This window comes from Hylobates moloch, unplaced genomic scaffold (assembly GCF_009828535.3).
Source record: "Hylobates moloch isolate HMO894 unplaced genomic scaffold, HMol_V3 SCAFFOLD_16, whole genome shotgun sequence".
Taxonomy (NCBI): Eukaryota; Metazoa; Chordata; class Mammalia; order Primates; family Hylobatidae; genus Hylobates; species Hylobates moloch.
The window spans coordinates 27,443,043-27,466,906 of record NW_026652291.1 but is presented as its reverse complement, the minus strand read 5'-3'; the positions used below and the strand labels follow the sequence as shown (position 1 = coordinate 27,466,906).

General features: G+C 48.2%; 1 protein-coding gene across 5 annotated transcripts in view; it reads left to right on the top strand.

Moving 5' to 3' along the window:
- The window catches only part of ADCK1 (aarF domain containing kinase 1), a 167,168-nt gene extending 144,857 nt beyond the window's left edge, over positions 1 to 22,311 (top strand). For 3 of the 5 annotated variants that reach the window (XM_058429346.1, XM_058429345.1, XM_058429348.1), the window contains 4 exons: positions 11,772 to 11,921; positions 13,079 to 13,276; positions 18,818 to 19,011; positions 20,519 to 20,818. In XM_058429346.1, coding sequence (XP_058285329.1) covers positions 11,772 to 11,921; positions 13,079 to 13,276; positions 18,818 to 19,011; positions 20,519 to 20,690 — 714 coding nt within the window. In that variant the 3' untranslated portion in view covers positions 20,691 to 20,818. Of the gene's footprint in view, positions 1 to 11,771; positions 11,922 to 13,078; positions 13,277 to 18,817; positions 19,012 to 20,518 lie in introns of all 5 variants that reach the window. The other 2 variants (XM_058429347.1, XM_032180252.2) reach the window with 1 other exon arrangement.
- The last annotated feature ends 1,553 nt before the right edge of the window (positions 22,312 to 23,864 follow it).

Below are 23,864 nucleotides of genomic sequence, written 5' to 3'. Positions count from 1 at the left end.
TACCATCAGTGGTGTTGAGAGTAGATTAGGGACAGGCCTTACTCTGAATAAATTAATCTATCATGTCTCTTACCAACCAACATCAAAGCCACGGCCTTGAAGACTACGGAGGAGTGTGTGTGTGTGTGTGTGTGTGTTTGTGTCTGTGTGTCTCTGTGTGTGTGTGTGTGTGATGAAAGATTCCACAATCCTGAAAGTTTCAGATAGACTCCTGAGGTTCTAAAGTCTCCCTAGGACTGTGGTGCTCAGGGAGCCAGCCCTGGAGTGACTCCCTCCTGAGGGCAGCCTGGCTATGAGCCTTCCTTGGGGAGGGAGGTACAAGGGCTAGATAGGAGTGACAGGGGGCGAAAGTCTTACTCTGAATCCTAGGGTGTAGTGTGATTAGTGGCATCTTAGCTGCCATAAGCAGATGTCTATCCTGGAAGGTGGCTGTAGAAGGAACCCCTCTTGAGGTGGGTGGGGATGGCTCCAGAGCCCCCTAACCACTTGTTGTATCAGCCTCACTCCGCTTTGAAGAGGCCTCCTCACCCTATAGCATCCCAGTCCCACTCGGCCCAATAGACTTGGATGGGGAAACAACAGTTTAGCAGGCAAGAGGGATAGGTTCAATCTCTGTCCTGCTGGTAGCTTGCTGTGTAACCTTAGGCAAATCACATCCTCTCTCTGGTCCTCAGTATGCTTATTGAAGGTGTGGGACTAGCTAGGCTCTAACCAAGAACATTGATTCTTCAGCTTGGTGGGAGCTAAGACTTGTTCACCAACCATCTCTTTTAGAATCACTATAGGGGAAAAAAAGGAATCACCAGGGGAGCTTATTTAACAATGCAGATTCCTGGGCCCTACTCCAAACTCACTAATCCAAATCTAGGGTGGAAAGGATTGTAGAAGTTTGCAAGAATCTACATTGCAACAAACTGTCCAGGCAGTTCAGACACTCACTGAAGTTCAGGACTCCCCATACTCAAACATGAAGCCAGGGGCCCAGGCCTTGCCAGGAGTGCCATCTGCGCTCACCCTGCTGATCTGCACCTCCAGGCCCGAGACAGCCCTGCCCAGGGGTGCCCACCTGCCAGCAAGCACGGGCCTCGGGAGCCAGCAGCCTGCAGGGGCCCTCATTTGTTTGCGTCTGTGAGCCCAGAAGCAGATATTACCAAGGGCCTGACCTGGTGATCATATTTGCCAGTCACTTTAAGAGCTGGCGACAATGACTGTCATTGATCTCATTAAAAGTAAAGGTCGTGCAGGAGTCCGCTTTCCCGGGCTGGATGGCGCCTCCCCAAGCCACAGAATGACTATTGATTGCCGGACGTTTATCGAAGGTTAATTGGATTTCAGTGAGTGTGTGTTTAAGATCCTGCCGAGGCTGAGGTTCAGTGTAATTTGTGTGAAATTAGCCAAGAAAGAGGTGACAGAGACGGGAGTGTAGGGGCAGCAGGGACGGATGACTGGAGATCTGGTGGGCAGACACTGCTGTCCGTGAAGATTGGGGTTTTAGAAGGGACACCAGCCTGGCTGTCCCAGTGACGTGGGATCCAGGAGGCGAGAGTGCCAGAGCTCCTCAGTGGTCATTATGTGGACTTAGGTTCAGTCCAATGTCCTTGGGGTGGTGCTCCTGGTGTGTGGTGCAGCCTGCAGAGCCCGTCTGTTCCCAGAGCATCAGTCTCCATCTTCTGTCAGGGTCGGGTGGGGATCTGGGGGTTTAGCTGGTACTTTTAAAGTCTTTCAATCTTTCTTTTTCAGAACCCCCAAATCTCATTTTCAGAGGTGCCAGGGTCCCTCAGTTTCTGAGCCTGCTTGAGGCTCAGCAGTAATCATTATAAAGTTCTCCTATTGCCAGCTTAGGAGTCCGTGTTTTCTAGCCTGCTGAGTCACTTCTCGGTAGCTCCCTGCAGCAAACACAATTTTGCTTATCTCACTTTGCCTTCTGTTGTTGCCTCTCTATTCTTTTCTTGTTGTGGTGGGGTCTTTGCCTTCTTTACTACTTTTAGAGTCACTTTAGTGGGGTTCATGAAGGAGTAGAGTCAGTGGCCTGGGTTCCACCTGCCATGCTTAGCCAGAAGCCCTTGCTATGCTTCTTCTAGTAGTTCTTAATTCCATTCTGTGTCATTGCAGGAGCAGTGAAAAGGTCTCACATTTGCTTTCAGCAAATGTTTTATTGAGCAGCTACCATGTGCAAGCACTGAGTGCACTTGCTATAATAGAGGTGTGAACAGAGTGTGGGAGAGGGTGGGGCTGGGTGAGGTTTTATAGAGGTTGGGTCCTGGGTAGGAAGAGCAGAGGGTTTCAAAGTTAGGGCTCCTGAGATTGTGTATTGGCTGGGTAAGCACATAAAATCATTCTGTTTCAGTCATCAAGCAATCCAGTGGGTTACTCTCTTGTATCCCACTTTACAAAAGGAAACTGGGGCTTCAAAAGGGTGAGTAGCTTCACTAAGGTGGCACAGCTTACAAGTAGCAGAGCCAGCACCTGCTGGGTAAGCACATCCTCTGAGTGTGAGTTTTCTCATCTATGCAGTTGGAGAGATAACATCACTTACTGCATAGGGTCATTGTGTGAACTTTGCAAACTGTGAAGTTTTGTAAAAACAATGTTACTGTTACTTATAATTCATGAGTTCATGGTTCACAGAGGCATGTCTTCCTCCATAGAATCTTTGAGAATCCTCTTTGCTCCCCTTCCTGCCCACTTACCTCTATTTTCTGAGTATAAAGACTTGGAGTTGGGTAATAGTCATCCATTAAGCATATGGTGAACCCCCCTCACCCCCACTGTAAAAGCCATGCTGAAGTTTCTACCTTTCCCCTTGTCACCACCTCCAGTTGAATAGGACATTTGCATTTTGGCTCAGTGTCATTTTTTCCCTGCTGGGCCTGTCTGGCTCTCTGGTAGAAGATGCCCAGACCAACATAGAGCAGCTGCGGAGGCATGAAGATGTTCTACCAAATTCACCAGAAGAAAACATCTTCTTCCATGTCCATCCCTTCATAGCTTCTTGGACCAAATCTTTAAAAGAGCTTGGGGATATTAGAGGGGTCCAGGTGCATGAGATGAGTTCCTGGAAATTAATTTCCTCAACAGCAAAGGTGTCAGGAATGGGTAACTGTGTTGCTGTGGAGTTGGCCTTCCTGGATTCAGGTGCTGGCTCTGCTACTTGTAAGCTGTGCCACCTTGGTGAAGCTACTCACCCTTTTGAAGCCCCAGTTTCCTTTTGTAAAGTGGGATACAAGAGAGTAACCCATTGGATTGTTTGATGACTGAAACAGAATGCTTGGTACGGTGCCGGGCCCAGCATATGTGCTCATCACATGTTGAATTATGCTGAATTCCACCCCTTGGAATTTTGTGGTGTGCTGTGGTGCTAGTAGTACATTATGTGCCAAAAGATGGGGGAAACATGTAGGGAAGAAACCCTTTCCCCATTTTTCATATTGACCCAGGTAAGGTGGAAAGATAGGAAAGTATTTCTTCGGACTGGGTTGTTGTTCAAGGCCAGAGATGCCAGATGTCTCTGCTTTTCCTCCCTTTCTCTGTGTCTTCCCGTAGCCAAGGTCCCTAGGACCCCTCCCACCTGCTCTGGTATCTGGGTAACTTTAATGAGTGTCTCTGGCCAGAGACTTGAGGAGGCTCTCTGGCCAGAGAGACTCATTAAATACCCCATGCCATGCCTCTCTGTGATGTTCCTTTTCAATCCTAACCTAGAGAAGCTTTCACTAGGTGCCTAGAAGCTCCAAAATTAGAGGAACTTCCCATTTCCTGTGATTTTACTCAGCATCTCTTTGTATTTATTTATTTATTTTTAGATAAGTTTTCACTCTCACCCAGGCTGCAGTGCAGTGGCATGATCTCAGCTTACTGCAGCCTGGATCTCCCCAGGCTCAGGTGATCTTCCCACCCCGCCTCTGGAGTAGCTGGAACTACAGGTGCACGCCACCATGCCTAGATAATTTTTGTATTTCTTATAGAGATGGGGTTTCGCTATGTTGCCCAGGCTAGTCTCGAACTCCTGGGCTCAAGCCATCTGACTGCCTCGGCCTCACAAAGTCCCTCTTCTTTCTTCCTCACTTTCTCTCCCGACACCATGTGTGGTCGAAGAGGTTCCCAGCACCTTTGCGCTTACAGACGCCACCTCAGCGTTTGTTAGTCCAAGATTGCCCCACCCATGGACAAGTTTGGACTCCATGCTGTGCAGCTGCTTTTAATCTGAGGCTTACAAATCCCAAAGGGGGTTCCTGGGGACAGGGGTGGAGATTATGGTAAAATGTTCTAGGGCCAGCACCAGTGGCTCATACCTGTAATTCCAGTGCTTTGGACAGGGCTGAAGTGGGAGGATCACTTGAGGCCAGGAGTTTGAGACCATCCCATCCTGGGCAACATAGTGAGACCTTGTCTCTACAAAAAAGTAAATTAGCTGGGCATGGTGGCACATGCATGTAATCCCAGTTTTTCTGGAGGATGAGGTGGGAGGATCATTTGAACCCAGGTGTTCGAGGCTGCAGTGAGCCATGATGGTGCCACTGCACTTGAGCCTGGGCTACAGAGTGAGACCCTATATATATATATATTTTTTTAAAAGCTCTAGGTCTGGTCTAGTCTTTCAAGCTGTTATGCCTCAAAAAGCCTGGGCAGAAACTGGAGGAAAAACAGAGAGAGTTTGAATGATTGACCTCCTTATAGTTAATATCAAGCTACTCATGTGATTATCAATATCTTGTAACACCAACCCCCTGTTTCCTTCAGAGATCTTGGCTTTTCTCTTAAGACGCCCCCCAGGAACATAAATAGATTTTCTCTTGAGGGTGGGAATAAATTAATCCATGTAATTATAGAATAATTAAAGTACTTTTAGCCAATTCAAGTTTTGAGAAAAGTCCAAAAATAACTCATTGATTTAAATATTATTTACTAAATTAATTCTCTACTCAGTCTTCTTATAGATTCCTGTTTTTTTTCCCCTCTCTGCTGTTAGAGAATAAAGGCATTGCATAATAACTGAAATCACTTATTGTGAATGGCACATTCTTTTTATGTGGAACAATTAAAAGATTTCTCATTGACTTTTTTTTTCTAAATGGCACTGTACTGTAGCTTTAGTTAACAGTGTGGTTTTGGTTAGCTGACCGTCCTGGATTTCCCACTGAGACTCTTTTTTTCAAAATGGAACATTTTGCCGGCTTCTGGGGTTGGAGTGGGGTGGTGTTCAGACGTCTTTGGTGCAGTCTCTGTCTCCAGGAGGAGCTTCCCTGTGAGTGGAGAGGCAGGATAACAGGGCGATTGAGGCCTGTTCTCTGGAGCCAGTGCTCCTAGGTTTAGACTAACTGCCGACCAAGTGACCAAACTTTCTATTTTGTGTCCTGATTCCTTCACCTCTTTACTGCAGAAGATGGCAGTGAGTGCTGACTCTGTTAGTGTAAATTGCCTGGCACGGTGCCTGGTATGGTGTGTTAGCCATCATTTCTTGTCATGCTGGACCTCTGTCAACTTCAGTAGGGATGGCACCAGGTTCAAGAGGCCAAAGAAGAGATGGTGAATGAAACATAGACTTAAACAAATGGTTTATATGGGGGAACTTACAAGACAGTTCAGTGGCAGCAGGCTGGACAGGAAAACCACCACCACTTGGAAAAAGCATGCAGTTCATATCGTACTTTCACTTAGTACCCTGTCCTCAGCAACCTCCACCTAGCAACCCATATTTCTGAAGTTAAGTCAGGTGTGTCTGCCGTAATTGTCTGCTTAAGTTAAGTTATTACTGTTGGATGTGTCTATCATGCCCCGTTCTAAAAAGATGGTGTGTCCTGTCATTATGCAGATGCCACCGTTCACAGGGCATCACAGTGTTAGGGACACAATGATCTGTTCTTAAGCAAGACACATAATGTATTATAGAAGGGAGAGAGGGTCGTGTGCCCAGTAATGGCCTTAGGTTGCTCCTCAATTCCTCTGAGTAGGAGGGGGCTGGCTTCCCTCTTCTGGGAAATTCAGTTCCTAGAAAGACTAACACACTCTAAGAGATGTTATCCAACACTTAGAAATAAGGCCAGGAGAGTGTGGTGTGACATTCTTGGGCATTGTTCAACCAGCTCCCTAGAGGATTTATTTTAATATCTAGGGAAATGTACTTTTGTTTGACTTTGCTATTGACAATTAATTAAAGGCACAGACTGGTCATACATCAACTTGAAGAGCTTATCCAGTAGAGACGCAAATAATTTCTGTCTAGTATAAAAGATAACCTCAAAGGTTGTGACTTTTTTTTATGCCTCATAGAACAGTAACCTGTTTTTTAGCTAATCCAGAAACCTTAGTCTCTTATTCCTGTTTAAATGCCCATAAACACCTACTTCCTCAAAATTCTCTTTGAACCAGCTCTACCATCTTACTTGACCCCTTATTTATTTATTTATTTATTTATTTTTGAGATGGAGTTTCACTCTTGTTGCCCAGGCTGGAGCGCAATGGTGCGATCTTGGCTCACTGAAACCTCCATCTCCTCGGTTCAAGCAATTCTCCTCGGCCTCCCAAAGTGCTGGGATTACAGGCGTGAGCCACCGTGCCAGGCCTCAATGTGTAGTCTTTTATTCCTCACCCTTCTCCCCAAGTCCCCAAAGTTCATTGTATCGTTCTTATGCCTTTGCGTCCTCATAGATTAGCTACCACTTGTAAGTGGAGACATACGATACTTGTTTTTCCAGTCCTGAGTTACTTCACTTAGAATAGTGGTCTCCAATTCCATCTACGTTGCTGCAAATGCCATTATTTCATTCCTTTTTATGGCTGAGTGGTACTCCATGGTGTATGTATACCACATTTTCTTTATCTATCTGTTGGTTGATGGGCATTTAGGCTGGTTCCATATTTTTGCAGTTGTGAATTGTGCTGCTATAAACATGCGTGTGTAAGTGTCTTTTTCATATAATGACTTCTTTTCCTCTGGATAGACACCCAGTAGTGGATTACTGGATCCAATGGTAGTTCTACGTTTAGTTCTTTAAGGAATCTCCACACTGTTTCCCATAGTTGTACTAGTTGACATTCCCACCAGCAGTGTAAAAGTGTTACCTTTTCACCACATCCATGCCAATATCTATTATTTTTGATTTTTTGATTACGGCCATTCTTGCAGGAGTAAGGTGGTATTGCATTGTGGTTTTGATTTGCATTTCCCTGATCATTAGTGATGTTGAGCATTTTTTCATATGTTTGTTGGCCATTTGTATATCTTCTTTTGAGAATTGTCTATTCATGTCCTTAGCCCACTTTTTGATGGGATTCTTTGTTCTTTTCTTGCTGATTTGTTTGAGTTCCTTGTAGATTCTGGATATTAGTCTTTTGTTCAATGCATAGCTGTGAATATTTTCTCCTACTCTATGGATTCCTTCCACTCTGTGGATTGTCTGTTTACCCTGCTGATTATTTCTTTTGCTGTACAGAAGCTTTTTAGTTTAAGTCCTGTCTACTTATCTTTGTTTTTGTTGCATTTGCTTTTGAGTTCTTGGTAATGAAATCTTTGCTTAAGCCAATGTCTAGAAGAGTTTTTCTGATGTTATCTTCTAGATTTTTTATGGTTTCAGGTCTTAGATTTAAGTCTTTGATCCATTTTGAGTTGATTTTTTATAAGATGAGAGGTGAGGATCCAGTTTCATTCTTCTATATGTGGCTAGCCAATTATCCCAGCACCATTTGTTGAATAGGGTGTCGTTTTCCACTTTGTTTTTGTTTGCTTTGTTGAAGATCAGTTGGCTGTAATAATTTGGCTTTATTTCTTGGTTCTCTATTCTGTTCCATTGGTCTACGTGCTTATTTTTATACCAGTACCATGCTGTTTTGGTAACTATAGCTCTGTAGTATAGTTTGAAGTTGGGTAATGTGATGCCTCCAGATTTGTTCTTTTTGCTTAGTCTTACTTTGGCTATGTGGACTTGCCCCCTTATTAATGAGTTAAAAAAATCTTTGACACATGTTCATTCTGTATTTATTTAGTTTTATTTTTTATTTATGTATTTAGAGAGAGGGTCTCGCTGTATCACCCAGGCTGGAGTACAGTGGTGCCATCATAGCTCACTGCAGTCTCGAACTCCTGGGCTCAAGTGATCCTTCTGCCTTAGCCTCCCAAGTAGATAGAACCATATGTGTGCTCCACCACACTTGGCTGAATTTTTAATTTTCTGTAGAGATGGGGTCTTGGTATGTTGCCCAGGCTGGTCTAAAACTCCTGTCCTCAAGCAATCATCCCTCCTGAGCCTCCCAAAGTGTTGGGATTATAGGTGTGGGCCACTGTGCCTGGCACACATTCTATATTTATATGAGCCGTGCTTTAAACTTTGAAAATTAGGCTTTGAGGGTGATAGTGGGTATGTATGTTTTCTAAGTTAAAAATGATAGGCCGGGCACAGTGGCTCATGCCTGTAATCCCAGCACTTTGGGAGGCTGAGGAGGGCAGATCAAGAGGTCAGTCAGGGAGATCGAGACCATCCTGGCTAACACGGTGAAACCCCGTCTCTACTAAAAATACAAAAAATTAGCCGGGCATGGTGGCAGGCACCTGTAGTCCCAGCTACTCGGGAGGCTGAGGCAGGAGAATGGCGTGAACCTGGGAGGCGGAGCTTGCAGTGAGCCGAGATCAGGCCACTGCATTCCAGCCTGGGTGACAGAGCGAGACTCCGTCTCAAAAAAAAAAAAAAAAAAAAAAGATAAGCTACTGCATGAAAAACAAACTGTGGTGTGTGTCTTATAGTGTGTAAAGTGCTTTCTCATTGTGATCCTATTTTGACATTGAATCTCAAGGTTTCTCTGTGAGCAAGTAGAGCAGGTGGGGTTCGTCCCACGTAGCTGCTAAGGGAACTTGGACCCAGACTGAGAAGAGAGGTGCCTTATCCTCAGATCTCCCGTGCCCAGAGTGACAGAACCATGCCATTGGCAGGGACTCCCCCTCCTGTCTCTGTCTATGCTGGTGAAATCTGGTTAAAACAAACATTAGGAACAGCCCCAGATGGAAAGATACGAGGTGGAGGCAGGTGGATTGGGGGTGTTGAGATGGAGCGGGCCACTCTGGTGGCTCTTCTCATGTGGATATGAGCAGCAATTGGCAGCCCCCACCCTTCCCAACCCCACCAGCAGCAGCTCACTCCTCAGAGGCAAGGGCTCCCAATCCTGAGCCCCCAGACCCTTAGGGACCATCTTTCAATGTAGTAATAGGGGGCCCAGAGCGATTAGCAATATTTCAGAAAGCTTAAGGGAGATCATACATCTCCCCATGACAGGCCTGCCCAGACTAAATGAAATGTCATTTCTCTCCTTTTTTGGCTAGAATTCTGTCAGCTCAGTCTGGCTGCACTGCTTATCTTGGGCTGATCAGGAGCCCTGATTGGACCTTATATGCGTCCTTGACAAATAAAAATGAGTGATTACTTAATAAATGCAATTGGTTTGGCAGATACAGCCTTTCAAAGCATGGCTCCATGAAGCTCCAGAGAGCCTCACAGAAGAGGTTCTTGGTGGCATCGAGGTGAGGACTGACTTGCTGGCTCACCCAGGACCAGCCCTGGCTGGGGGCCCCCTCTCCAAGGAAGCAGACAGTGGTGGCCCTGGGGCATCTGGCATCTCAGCCTGAGTCTGAGAACTTGACCTGGGGCAAAGTCCTGCTCCTAAGGCCAACAGACACTGAGTACTGGGATGTCTGTTTCACCCCAGGAAAATGGCAGGAGCTGGAGGGCTGGCGTGGTAGCGGGCATAGTGTCTTACATCTCTTCACCTCTTAAAAACGTACAATAAAAGCTAGTCTGCTCACCTTCCAGGGGTGTTATGAGGAATCGGGGCCGCTTATGAGAGTCACCAGGGCACAGCACCGTGGCACTCTCATTTACCTTCCCAGTGACCCCTGAGGGTGGGACTATTATTATTTCCATTATACTGAAGCTGAGGGCATAAGCAACTTGTTTAAGGTCACAACGCTCAATTGAAAAGTGCAAAAGTGGGTGCAAGCCAGCGTAGAATAGCAGTTACTGGAAGGCTGCAGGGTCAGCTGGTGTGAATCTTGGCTCGACCCTTTTCTAGCCATGAGTAAGTTAAACCTTGATGAATCAGTTTCTCGTCTGCAAATGAGGATCATAATTGTCCCTACCTTTGGGAGGCTAATAAGGATGTCAGCTGGTTGTTACTAAAGTAGGGTCATTCTTGATGATTTAATTTGGGGCAAATTATAATTGATTGGGATTCAGAAGAGATTAATGGGGTTAGAATAAACATCGAGGCAGGAACCACAGCATCTTAGGAAAACAGAGATGAGGGTCTCACTCATGTTGAACGCAGAGTCATAGTCACGTGTTTGCCACTGTTACAAGCAAGTGGATACATAATAGAGCCAGTCTGTGGTCCATAAATTATACCTCAACAAAGCTGTTTAATAAAGCAGAGTGAGTCCCTGCCATCTTCGGAGTTTATGATAGTGGGATAGATGGTCATTAATCAAATAATCACACAAATAGTGAGCTAGTGCCCTGAAAGAAAAGGCCTTTGAGAACGTATGGCGAGACAACCTCATTTTGCCTTGGAGGCCGGGGAGGGCTTCCTCAGAGAGGTGATGCTGACCTGGGGTGGGAAGGAAGAGAGAGGGTAAGCCAGGTGAAGGGGAGATGGCAGGAATGCTCCTGGCAGCAGGAATAGCATGTGCAAAGGCCCTGAGGCCAGAAAGCACAGGGATTGCTGGGGAAGAGAAAGAGTGAATATGGCTGGAATGTCAGTGTGGTGTGAGATGAGACCAGGCAGGAGGCAGGGCCTGGTCAGGTAGGACTTTGCAGGCTGGGGGAAAGAGGAGAATTTTTAAGATCCCAATCCTGTGTTCCCCACACGTGGGCCCCAGCTCCTCTCCCCTCTGACCAGGTTAGGTTTGTTAATGACCATGGGGTCTAGCTGGGGCCAAGAGGGTTGCCTAGGGCAGCTTGTGTCCTGGGGTGTCAGCTTTCTGGGTCGAGCATCTCTTTGTCCCCTGGAAACCTGTCAACAGACCCTCTATGGGCCCAGGTCTGGCTTTATTCAGCAGCTGTTCCTTAGCTGGGAAGAGGCTTTTAGCTTTAATAAAAAAGGGACTAGAGATAAGAAGCCTGCCTCGTCAGGGAGAGCAGCAGTGACAGGATGATTTAAACGGCTTCTCTAGTGTCATTTCTTCTGTGCAGACATCATAAATCAGATTAGCATTGGGCTCTGGCAGGGAGGGGAGCAGGGAGAGGGGAGACAGGCCTGTGACTCTGGGTCCACCTGGCACAGGCCTGGAGCAGGTGGGGCAGCCCCAGAGGAGGCAGTGGGGTCACCTGCACCTGATCCTCAGCCCCCCACCCTGTTCTTTGGAGAAGGGGTGAGTGGAATGTCTCCCCCAGCCCAGCTTTTCAGCCCATTCTCAGCTTTGGGGGAAAAATGGAGAAGGACTGATAAAAGGGCATGGAGGAGAGAAATGGGGGACAAGTGGAGGGGTGGGTGTGGGAGGTGGAGAGTGCAGTTCTCCTACCTAATCACATGTCCACATCACCTCGAACTTTAAAAAATACAGGTGCCTTGTACCACCCACATGGTTTCATGATTCTAAGGTGCAGCTAAAGTTAAGAAATCTTAAGCTCAAAAAGTATATCATCTCAAACAATCACTCCCACCACAACTGCTCCGGCCCACCGATTTTCTCTGGCCTCCCCTTAAAAGTGACCACATTGAGAGACCAGATAGAAGTCCCTGAGATAGATGTGAGTGGAGAGGAGCTCCCACCTGCCCCCCTTCTCTTTCAGATCTCACGCCACCTGGGCAAGATGTATAGTGAGATGATCTTCGTCAATGGCTTCGTGCACTGCGATCCCCACCCCGGCAATGTACTGGTGCGGAAGCACCCCGGCACAGGAAAGGCGGAGATTGTCCTGTTGGACCACGGGCTTTACCAGGTAGAAGAGGCCTTTGTTACCCAGCCCCGGGGCCTCTGGGGTTAGAGTCTGCCGACCACTGTAATTAGCTGCAGAACCGGGAGGGAGATAGCAAGGGTAGCTGGAAAGGACCCTGCTCTCTCCCTTGGAGCTGTCATTTTGTGCAAGTCACTGTCACAGAGCTCTCAGAGCTTCAGCTTCCTCCTCATGAAGGTGAGGGTGACGGTACCCCCTTTATAGGCAATTGTGAGGAGTAGATGGAAATAGGCTTGTATGTTAGATTGTACTTTCCCATGGAGCCCCAGGCCAGCAAGGATCCTCAGAAGTGAGCTGTCCTCTGCATGAGCTGGGACTTTATGGGGAAGGAGTAACTACATGTTCAGGCCTAGTGAGGATATACTACCTAGCGGGAAAGGGGGCAGGCAGCCAATGGGGGCTGGAGGGCCTCAGACTGTGTCCTCAGGATGCAGATCTGGTTCAAAGGAGCCAGGAGCTCCTACTTGGAGGATGGGAAATTCACTGCCAATCTGGGCCCCAGGGGATTCTGCTCCTTCTCTCAGGGACCTGATCCCACAGCCCAGAATCTTGGCCTCTTCTGAAAGGCTTAACGAAGTAGAATGCGTTAGTTTAGGGTAGGCTAGCTGTTTTCACATGTGGCACCAGAATGATGGCCCAGATACAGCAGAAGCTTAATTGCTTGCTCACATGCCAGTCCTGGATGGGTGGAGGAGACTGCCAGGCTCTGCCTCCCAAGCCTCACCAGAGGTGATGGTGCTGGCAGCTGGCAGCAGGGTGAGGGCTTGGAGGAGCGTGCAGGGGAAAGTTTCTGTGGGCCAGACCTGGAAGTGGAGCTTCTGCCACATTCCGTCAGTCGGGCTCATGCTGAGGACCACATCTAACTTTGAGGGAGGCTGAGAAAGGAGCCTGTACCTGGGAAGAGGAGGAGAATGTAGACTTGGCTGGGCAGTTAATAGTCACTGCCACTCAGGGTCAAGGCTTGTTAAAGAGTTGCTTGGAACTTGAGCCTTCAGGGATGGCAGAGCTCTGGGGGAGAAGCAGATGCCGTGGGAAGGTGCAGTCCTCACCGTCGTCTTTTGCAATGGTTGGCATCAGCCAGGGACTTGGGCCTTTGGTGGGGAGACGAGGCTCAAGTCCCACGACTGCCGCCTCCACCCTAGGTGCTCACGGAAGAATTCCGCCTGAATTACTGCCACCTCTGGCAGTCTCTGATCTGGACTGACATGAAGAGAGTGAAGGAGTACAGCCAGCGCCTGGGAGCCGGGGAACTCTACCCCTTGTTTGCCTGCATGCTGACGGCACGGTCATGGGACTCGGTCAACAGAGGCATCAGCCAAGCTCCCGTCACTGCCACTGAGGTAGGGGACCCCTCCAGGCCCTGCCTCTTCCTAAATGCAGAAGGCAGGGCTAGAGGTGGCCTATGGACCCCTTCCAAGTAGGGTCTAAGAGTCTAGACTGGTGGGCTCTGTGTTGGGGGAGGGGAAGAATTGGAGCTATATTGGACAAGAAGAGAAAGACAAGGAGAAATAATGCCCTGGATGGAAGGAGGGAAAGGGGGTGATAACTCCCTAGCTCCCCTCCAAGCCTTATCAGTCTGGAGGAAACAGGGGCACATTCACCATAATAACTCAGACTTCTGTAGCTTTAGCTCTGACCTGCTCACACTAGATTCCAGGCCTTCCCCAAGTCCTCCCACAAGACCTCTGGGAATCCTTAGGGACTATCTCTTAAATAAATCTGGCAGTACTTCTGCTGTGTCCTGCCTGGCACTGTCTCCCATCACATGGCTCCTCTAAGGCACCAAGCTGAGAGAGCCCTTCACTTCTCAGGTGGCATTCAAGCAGGGGTGCTCATCTCGTCTGCAGACTTTTTTTTTTTTAATAAGATGGCGTCTCACTCTGTCGCCCAGGCTGGAGTGCAGTGGCATGATATCAGCTCACTGCAACCTCTGCCTCCCAGGTTCAAGCGATTCTCCTGTCTCAGCCTCCCAAGTAGCTGGGACTACAGGTGCATGTCAGCATGCCTGGCTAATTTTTGTGTTTTTAGTAGAGACGGGGTTTCGCCATGTTGGCAAGGCTAAAGCAGCTTTTTTGTGGTCATTATTTGTAGCTCATTTCTCCGTTTCACCTAGACAAGAGTCTCATGGAGTCTGGGCTAGGAGACATATCAGGAGCACCTCCACCCGGTACTCAGACCCACCTCTGCTTGCACGACAGAGGCTTATGGGGGCGAGATCATTCCTCCTGGCTCAGGGTGGGCTCCCTTCCAGGAGGCTTTTCCAGCCTCCGGGAATTGGCTGCTGTCTTCACAGCCTATTAATTTGCCAGACCCACTTAGAATTGCCTGAATCCAGGTGGGGGATGGCCTTGGGCTCCAGTTGAGGCCCCTGCTCACCATCAGGGAAGGGTTCTGCCTGTGCAGTCAGAAAGCCCTGGGCTCCAGCACCTCCTCTTCCTTACAGTGTGACCTTGGGTGGTCCTCATCACCTCTTTGAGCCTCAGGGTAAGCTGCTTACCCTGTAAGCTGCTTTGTGATAGGCAGCTTTGGGAATGGCTAGATCCAGATTCTCAAATGATGTCATCAAAGAGGCCATCCGTCCCCATCTCTCGGTTCCACTTTCCTCCAAGTTGACATCCTTCTCCAGCAAGCGTGGTGGCAAAAATGACCACCAACTGCTCTCGGCTTCTACAGCCTTGAAGCCTGTCATCTCAAAGGAAGAGAGACAATTTTCCTCTTTTGTAAAGTAGGATGATAAGGATAATTTCTGTTTTATTGATAGTGCATGTAAAGTGCCTATCCATAGTTCCTGAAGTTCGTTCATTTGACAAACATTTGTTTTTGTTGGGCTGTGGGTACCAGCTAAAGATCCCATGATGAACAGGCAGACAGGCCTTCTGTGTAATTTACACTTTGGTTGAGGAAGACAGATAGTAAACAAGTGAACAAACAGGTGAATGGGATAATTGCAGGTTGTCAGTGCCCTGGACAAAACAAGTAGGGTCCTGTGAGTAAGGGGGCGGGGCAGCACTCAGAGAAGACCTGGCTTGAGGAGGTGACATTTCAGCTGAGGCTCAAAGGACAAGAAGGGCACCAGTTCCAGGAAGAATTTGAAGGACACATTCCAGGCACACTCAAGCCAAGGGGAAAGAAAGCGTTTGGTATGGCCCAGAGCGTGGTGAGGAGGACAGTAGGATGAGAAGACAGAGGAGCCGTGGGCAGGAAGATCATCACGCAGGGTCTTAAAAGCCACAGGAAGATGTTCCAATTAATTCTCAGCACAAAACAAAGCCCTTGATAGGCTCTGAGCAGGAGAGGGAGATGCCCAGGCTTGCTCTTTTTAAGTATCTCTCTCGAGTGGGGTGAGATGAGTGGTGGTGATCATTTAGGAGTCTGGGCTAGGACTCCAGGTTGAGAGATGACAGGGGCTCAGGCTACACTGGTGGCAACAGAGATGGAGAGAGGCAGTGGAGCCAAGCTGTGTTTTGGAAGTAAGATTGAGTTTCTGTAGGACTGGATGTGGAGAGGGGGGAAAGGGCAGGGCCAAAGCTGCATCATAGTTTTTTGGGATGAGTTTTATGGTGGGGGATGGTGCTATTTCCTGTCATAGGGAAGACTGGGAAGGACATATTTGGGGTGGGGTAGTCAACGGTTCTCTTGAGCAGGTAGAGATGTCATGGGCAGCTAAGACTGGAGTTCACAGAAGAGGTCTAGACTTAAAATACAAATTTAAGAGTCTTCAGGGTAAGGTGATATTTAAAACCTCAGGCCTGGATGAGGTCACATGGCATGTACTAGGTTCTCAGTATATTTGTTTTTATTAACTAAGATAGAATTTTGTTTTTCCTTTTTTTCTGAGACAGAGTCTCTCTCTGTCGCCCAGGCTGGAGTGCAGTGGCACAATCTTGGCTCACTGCAACCTCCGCCTCCCAGGTTCAAGCCATTCTCTTGCCTCAGCCTCCTGAGTAGCTGGGATTACAGGCATGTGCCACCACACCCGGCTAGTTTTTGTATATTTAGTAGAGACAGGGTTTCGCCATGTTGGCCAGGATGGTCTCAATCTCCTGACCTTGTGATCCACCCATCTCGGCCTCCCAAAGTGCTGGGATTACAAGCATGAGCCACGATGCCCAGCCTGTTTTTGCATTCTTATTCATTGATAAAGACTCAGTTTAAATGCCAGTCCTTTGAAAAAGTCTCGTCTCTTCCAGAAAGCCTGTTCTTATCACCTTTGCCAAAAGTCACCCCTTAATACTTGTATCACTAACAAGGCAAGTACACCATGCCCCTTGTAGTTATTTGTCTGCACGCCTTAATTCTCCAACTATGTGGTAAGCACTTGGAAGGCAAAGGCCCCGTCTTGTACATCTTTTTATAAGGTCCCTGCCATCCTGGGACTGGGTCTGGTAGAGGGGCATTTGTGAACGTTCTGGAGACACTTACTCCATTTGCTCACTTTGGACAACCCAGATAGATCATAAAGTTAGCTACTCCAGGTCTGCCTGGTCTCAGGGATCCACAGGCTCGGTCTTTCTGAGCCCTGCTCTCATTGAGGATTAGGGGAACCTCCAACATTGTATAAAGGAGAATGTTTCCCCAACTAACCGTGGCTTAAACATAAGGAATTTGTTCTCTCTCTTACAAGAAGCCCGGAGATGGGTGGGTTAGCTCAGTGGATCAACAAATTCAGGTCCCTCGGCTAACTTGTGATCCTCTGGGCTTTCCGTCACAATTTCAAGATGACTGTGGTGGTTCCAAGCTTTACATCTTCATTCAGTGGTGGCTAGAGGCAGGAATAAGGCACTATGTCTCCTTATACCATTTAAGAGCAAGAAAACCTTCCCTAGAAGTGTTGGCTTCCCTCCAGCAGCCTCCTCTTGCCTCATTGGCTGAAGCAGGTCACGTGTCCATGCCTAAACCAGTCATGTGGCAAGGGGCTGAGAGCTCAGAGCCAGCCCTGGCTGAACTCAATCCAGATTCCCTGCTGGGGCCAGGGAGGGGCTGCACCTCCCTATGGAGCATGACCCAAGGGATCAAGTGAACAAATTTTTTTTTTTTTCTTTTTTTGAGACAGAGTCTTGCTCTGTTGCCTAGGCCAGAGTACAGTGGTGTGATCTCAGCTCACCACAACTTCTGCCTTCCGGGTTCCAAGCGGTTCTCCTGCCTCAGCCTCCTGAGTAGCTGGGACTACAGGCGTGCGCCACCATGCCTGGCTAACTTTTGTATTTTTAGTAGAGATGGGATTTCACTATGTTGGCCAGGCTGGTCTCGAGCTTCTGACGTCGTGATCTGCCTATCTTGGCCTCCCAAAGTGCTAGGATTACAGGCATGAGCCTGGGTTCTTTTAATAAAGGAGATTGGGGTAAAGACTCAGGTAGACACCCAACAGGGTCTACTGCAGACACCCACCATCAGGATGTGTCTTAGCTGGAGACTCTGCCTGCTCTGAGAGCTGTCCCCGGTAGTAGCCTGGGTGACTGAAGGAGCTGAGAGGCTGTTGCCAGGCCAGTCCTGACCGTGCTGAGACGGGGGTCCCTGTGGTGAGCAGGGGACTTGTAGCTGTGGCCACAGGCACCTCTTGAGGTCTGGCTTTGTGCTGAGATGTTCCAGTCTGATAGCTCCTGCCTGAGAGGCAGTTCAAGACATTTCAAGTTTTGCAGTGACTCTGTTCTCAGCAGCCCACACGTGCTCCTGAAAGGATGGAGAGCCCTGCTGCTTCGGAGAGGAGTGGGGTGGTAAAGCCTTTCAGCAGCACCCCGGTCTCCTCATTATGACTTGGCACTGATTGCTTCCTCAGACCTTATCTCTGGTGACCCTCCCAAGTGCTGCTGGGAGGTGGGCACAGAGGGTATTGGCATTCCCAATTTTTGAGTGAGGACACTAAGTTGAAAGAGATTAGAGAACTTACCCAGAGTCGTGGAGTCCTGCGGTGAGGTGAGGAGGTGTAGTATTGCCAGATGGTGAGAGCACAGGCTCGGGAGCTGGACTGCCTGGGTTCACGTCCCATCTCACCACTTACTAGCACTTAACTTCTCAATGCCTGTGTTTTCTCATCTTAAATGAGGATAATACACCGATAGGGTTGTTGTGAGGATTAAATCAATTAATCATGCCAACATTGTCAAAGCGCCTGGCTTCTTTAGTAAATGCTCAATATATGGTGCTTATTGTCACCATCATCATCATATCTATGGAGACTGAAAAGGCGTCAGAACCACCTTATATTTAGGATTTGGCTGGGGACAGTTATCTGCCTAGAGCTGTGAAGAGTGTAGGGACAAGGATCGTGGGGAGGCCAGACCCCAAACTTAAAGACCGGGTAGGTCAAGGGCTGTGGTGATGACCAGCATGAAGGGCTAATCCTGGATCCTAGGCCAGGGCATCAGACCTTGGGCCACAGGAGGGATGAGACTGGCTCCTGTGCGAGGATAGTGGTAAGCAATGGAGTGTGAGCAGCGGCATGGTCTGGCAGGGTGCAGGCTATTAGGCAGGACTTTGGAGTTGGGTTGAAGTTAGGTCAGCCTGAGCTAGGCTTGGAGGGGTAGGAGACCAGACTCAGCTGGTACTGGCTTCTGGGGGTCCTTCCAGACCTGATCTAAAATTGCGGCCAGTGAAGAAGCCTTGGAGAATAACCTGGTCTCTATCAATGTATCCTGTGTCACATCCAATGCTTTCCTAGAAGTTTGGCTGAGACATCCCCTTCCGGGTTTGTCAGGCTATACAGTGGCTTGTGCTAGACTTCTCTATGGGGAGTGCTCCTAGCAGTGCCAAGACAGCGGTGCCTGAAGCTCCTTCCTGGGGCTTCTTTGCAGCCATCTGGTCACAGCCTGCCAGACCCCTGCCACCCCTGGCCCCACTGCCCATACCAACCATCTGTTTCTGTTGCCCCATTGCTGCCTCAGGACTTAGAGATTCGCAACAATGCGGCCAACTACCTCCCCCAAATCAGCCGTCTCCTCAACCACGTGCCGCGCCAGATGCTGCTCATCTTGAAGACCAACGACCTGCTGCGTGGCATTGAGGCTGCGCTGGGCACCCGCGCCAGCGCCAGCTCCTTTCTCAACATGTCACGTTGCTGCATCAGAGCGCTAGCTGAGTGAGTGTGGGCTCCTCCCTCTCCTCCCCTCCTAGCCCCCTGGCCTGCCCCAGGGGTCCTGCTTTTGCTGCCACCTTTCCCCACCAGTCTACAGGGCCCTGCCTGAGCTTCAAATCTCCAGATCTCCCTGCAGGAAAAGTTAAAGTTTGAAATGTTTTCTGAGAGTCTCAGCCCCATCTAAGTATCCCAAGTTTGAGGTCAGGAAGCCCTGATGTGTATCTCTCCGCTAATTGGTCCTGGGACTTGTCAGCCAGGCCAGTGCTGTTTGTCCTGTAGGTGAGACTGTGACTCAGGTTCTCTTGATCTCAGATCTTTTTATTTATTTATTTATTTATTTAATTTATCTTCTTTTTTGAGACAGAGTCTGACTCTCTCCCCCAGGCTGGAGTACAGTGGTGTGATCTCGGCTCACTGCAACCTTCATCTCCCGAATTCAAGTGATTCTCCTGCCTCAGTCTCCTGAGTAGCTAGAATTACAGGTGCCCACCACCATGCCCAGCTAATTTTTATATTTTTAGTAGAGATGGGGTTTCACCATGTTGGCCAGGCTGGTCTTGAACTCCTGACCTCGAGTGATCCACCTGCCTTGGCCTCCCAAAGTCCTGGGATTACAGGCATGAGCCACCATGTCCGGCCTCAGATCTTTTTAGATGCCTCAGCACCTTTGGGCATTAATGAGGAAGAGAAGTGTGCTTCCTCAGGGAGCTAGTTCCAGAGGAAAGAGGGTTTCAGGCTCTATTACTGAGTGTGACGAATACATCGGAAGGGCCATGCTCTGGATGATTGTTCTCACTCAAGAGGGGAAGCCTAGATGATGCTCAATTTCTAGCCCTTCCATGCTGGGAATGGACCATTCTGGGAACCTATCTGGTGAAGGGAGATTTGACCATATATATCACGTACCCATTATCAAATATTGAATTAGTTTACAGCATAATATACTGCACACTGAAAGGGCCAACTTTGATTTATTCTTCCTCTGAGAGTTCAGGAAATGAAGTCTTGAATAGGTCATCATCATAAACACCAGTTTTCATCATGTCCTTTTGTTGGTGCAGAAGGGATTGAGCTGGGCTGAATTCATAATGGCCTTAGCCTCCCAGGACCACCTGACCAGGTTTCCAAGTGATTCTTATCCTTAGAAAGTTTGGAAAGGCTTTGACTATTTTTGAGTTTGGGGGATTCTTGGTTGGCATACATTTACTATGCTTTTGGAGAAAGAAACTTTGGAATGTTCTACCCAATGGGTTTATTAGACCATTGATGCCCTGTGAAACAACTGCTTTTGTTTATTCCACTTATTTGAAAAACTCCTTTGAAATATTTGATTTCCTCTGGATCCTGATTGGGTAGTGGTATAGTATGATCCTGTATCCAAGAGTAGTCCCTAGGGGCAGGGAGCTGGTGAGTTGGCCAAAGCCACCATCTTTAGTTTTTCTAAATGATACAGAGCTAATGTTTCTTGCCTCTTTATCTCTTTTCTCCTTTTTTCTTTCCCTTCTTCCAGGCACAAGAAGAAGAATACCTGTTCATTCTTCAGAAGGACCCAGATCTCTTTCAGCGAGGCCTTCAACTTATGGCAGATCAACCTCCATGAGCTCATCCTGCGTGTGAAGGGGTTGAAGCTGGCCGACCGGGTCCTGGCCCTAATGTGCTGGCTGTTTCCTGCTCCACTCTGAGTGGAATTGCTCCCCTTGCCCCATTCTGGTGTCTTTCCACTCCTCAGCCCCTCATCTTGCCTCCACCCGGCTGCTCCATTTTTACCACATCGTGGCCCGCAGCCCCAGAGTCACTGTCCATGTCACCATCCTCCTTCTTTGGAATCCTCTGCGCACACTGTGGCCCTTGTCTCAGGGCCCACAAGCTGAACTGTGGCATAGCTCTCTCTTCTTCTCCAAGAAGACTCGGCAGCCTACATTCCCATTCCTGGTATGTGCCATTGGGTTGGATGTCCCCACTACTTCCGTTAACCCTTCCCATTGTCAAGATGTGCCACCGGTGCCACTGGGGGGCACACTGAACTTGTAGGGAGTGTGATTTTGTTGGAGGTGAACATGGTCTCTGAACTTGACAGAGGACACCTTCCCTTTCCTTGCCATGTCACCCTCCAGAGGAAGTCACACCTCAGCGAGGTGGTTTGGCATCTGGGGCCGACTCCATTACAGCCATGAGCTCACTGCTGTCAGTGACCTTTGGTGTTTTCTGTACTGTGTTTCAATAAAAACTCCTTCAAGGTTGCAGGGTTTGTCCATCATAACTCACTGGCCTCTCACCTGACCCCAGGCACATGCCCTTCCAGAGTGTGCTCATGGTCCTCACCAAGGGCTTATGGTTCCTCTTGGTTGCTGCTTCCTCAGGGTTTCCCAGGGAGATGTAGGGAACAGAAGGCCAGGGGCTGTTTGGTGGGATTTTTCTTCTAGGTTGGGAGTTCACCTACAATGCCCATTAGGTCAGAGTGGACCTGAATTGAGTATTGGTGTGATCTTCTGCTTGGCTTCTTGCTCTTGTAATCCTTCCAACCTGTGGGGCCACTTCCACTGTGGGGCCACTTCCTGCTTCTTGGGGGTTTCTCTCACCTTCCAAGACTCAGACTGTGGTTGGAGGAGTTAAGAAGCCCAAGGCCAGGAACTCAGAGGCTCAGCTAAAACCTTGGACCTTGTTTTTCTGTGACCTGGGCGCCAACCTTGTTCTACTGTTTCCTGACTTATCCCTTTGGTTCTCATTCAGTGGCCCCAGTTTTAGGCCTGGAATTCTACTTGTCTCCCCCCAGTCCTTCTGGAGATCTTCGTCCTCTTGCTGAAACCTCCGTCACTGTGGCTAGGTTTTCACTGGGAAACTTCTGTGTTTCTACCCCATTGCTTGCTGCCAGCACTGCCTCTCCCCCCAGCCTGGTTGTCTGCTTCTGTTTCTTGGACATCCCTAAGCTCCCGCTCTAATTCCCATGTCTTTGTCTTTGGCAGGTCCTACTGTCTGCTTTCATGGACAGTAATTGTATTTGAGTCTCTCTGATCTTACTTCACCCAATTCACAAGGGCAGAAAAAATCCTGAATTTGAGCCTAATTTTCTGTACTCTTTATTCATAGTACAGCAAGCAGATTTTTCAGTGATCAGCGACAATTCACAATCCTTTTATTTCCCGAAAGAATTAATTGTTCTTAGTGACCAGTTGGATGCACCCAGGGACCTGAGAGTATAATTTGCAATATCTGATTATTAATCATGAGGATGTGTGCTGCATAGTATATTTTATGGTGTCTTTTATAGCCACTGAAGTAAATATAAATGTCCTTTCTGTTCAAGGTCATGGTTACTTGCTTTTTGGTTTGGGTATGTGTAATGGTTGGCTTCCTACTGTCCTGGGATCTAAAACATCAGCATGGTGCCAGTGGGCCCAGCACCCAGAAGAGTTAGCTGGGGTGAGCAGAGAGGCAAGAAGAGTTGGGAATATGGGACTGTGTGAAGATAGCAAGGGAGGAGGTGGATGTTTACTGAGTGCCTTCCATATGCGAGAGCCTGTGTTAGGCTCTGCAAATATGTTACATCGTTGAGTTGTCCCATCAGCTCTGTGATGGAGCGGTTATTAGCCTCATCTTACAGAGGTAGGAACCAAGGCTCAGAGAGGTTTAGTAATTTGCCTGTGGTCACAGAGCTGCTGAGTAGTGGCCTGTGGTTTTTAATTTTTTTCTTTTAAATTATACAGTGCCGTAGAGATGGAATAACATTTGCTCTTTGGGCTGTCTTATGTGCCTGAGTTTGGGTCTCAAATGTCCTGAATTTGAGATTTGCAGGATTTACAGGAGTAGGGTAAGGAAAGGAAGTAGATGGGTAAAGAAGGCAAAAGCCCTGGAAGATGCAGACCACCACCAGATGTTACCCAGGGCCTCAGACAGGATGGACCTGGACCACTACATTTCTGCAGTGCAGTTCTGACACTAACCAGCTGCAGTTAGTGCAAACTCTGCAGTCTTGAGGACACAGTTCCCCACCAGACTGCCCTCACTTCAACCACAAGCTTCAGGTATGGGGGGCCCCAGACCACCTGTACTTCTGACCAACTACAAATGGGATTCCCATAGCCCCTTTGTGTTTGATAGTTTGCTAGAATGATCCACAGAACTCAGGAAAGCACTCTACTTGTAATTACAGTTTTAATATAAAGGATACAACTCAGGACCAGCCACATGAGCCACACAGGGGAGATCTGGGAGGGTCTTGAGTGCAGAGCTTCTCTGTCCTCTCCCCATGGGATTAAGGGGCATCACCTTCTTGGCACATCAATGTGTTCACCAGGCTTCAGTGTTCAGAGTTTTTATTGGGGTCCCATTACACAAGCATGATTGATTGAATCATGGGCCACATTAAATGAACTCAATCTCCAGTTTCTTTCCCCTCCCCAGAGGAGGCTGGGGTGATCTTGCCCCCATTCAAAGTCATCTAGTTAGTATAAACTTAGGTGTGCCACAAGGGGCACACCATGAATAACAGACATTCCTATCCCTTGGGAGTTTCCAGGGATTTAGAGGAACCAGCACAAAGACCAGGCAAATTCTTTATTATTTGACAACCACTGTGGTGTGTTCTTGACTTATTCTGGGGCTGTGGTAAGCTTTTATTGACTGGCTGCTGTCCTGGGCCTTCTACTTGGCTTGGGAGGAGTCATCTCTGCAGTTCAAATCCATAGGAGAACCCTCTCTCCTGGATCTTTTTCTGCAGTTCAGAAACACTTGGGTGAACTTTGCCCTGATCCCTTCTCTCTCCTGTGGAATTTGCCATGAGGGTTGGCCATTGATTTGGGTTTGGTGCTTTTCAACAAAATTCTGGGGGATGGTCAACTTCCCCCACCCCTCAGCAG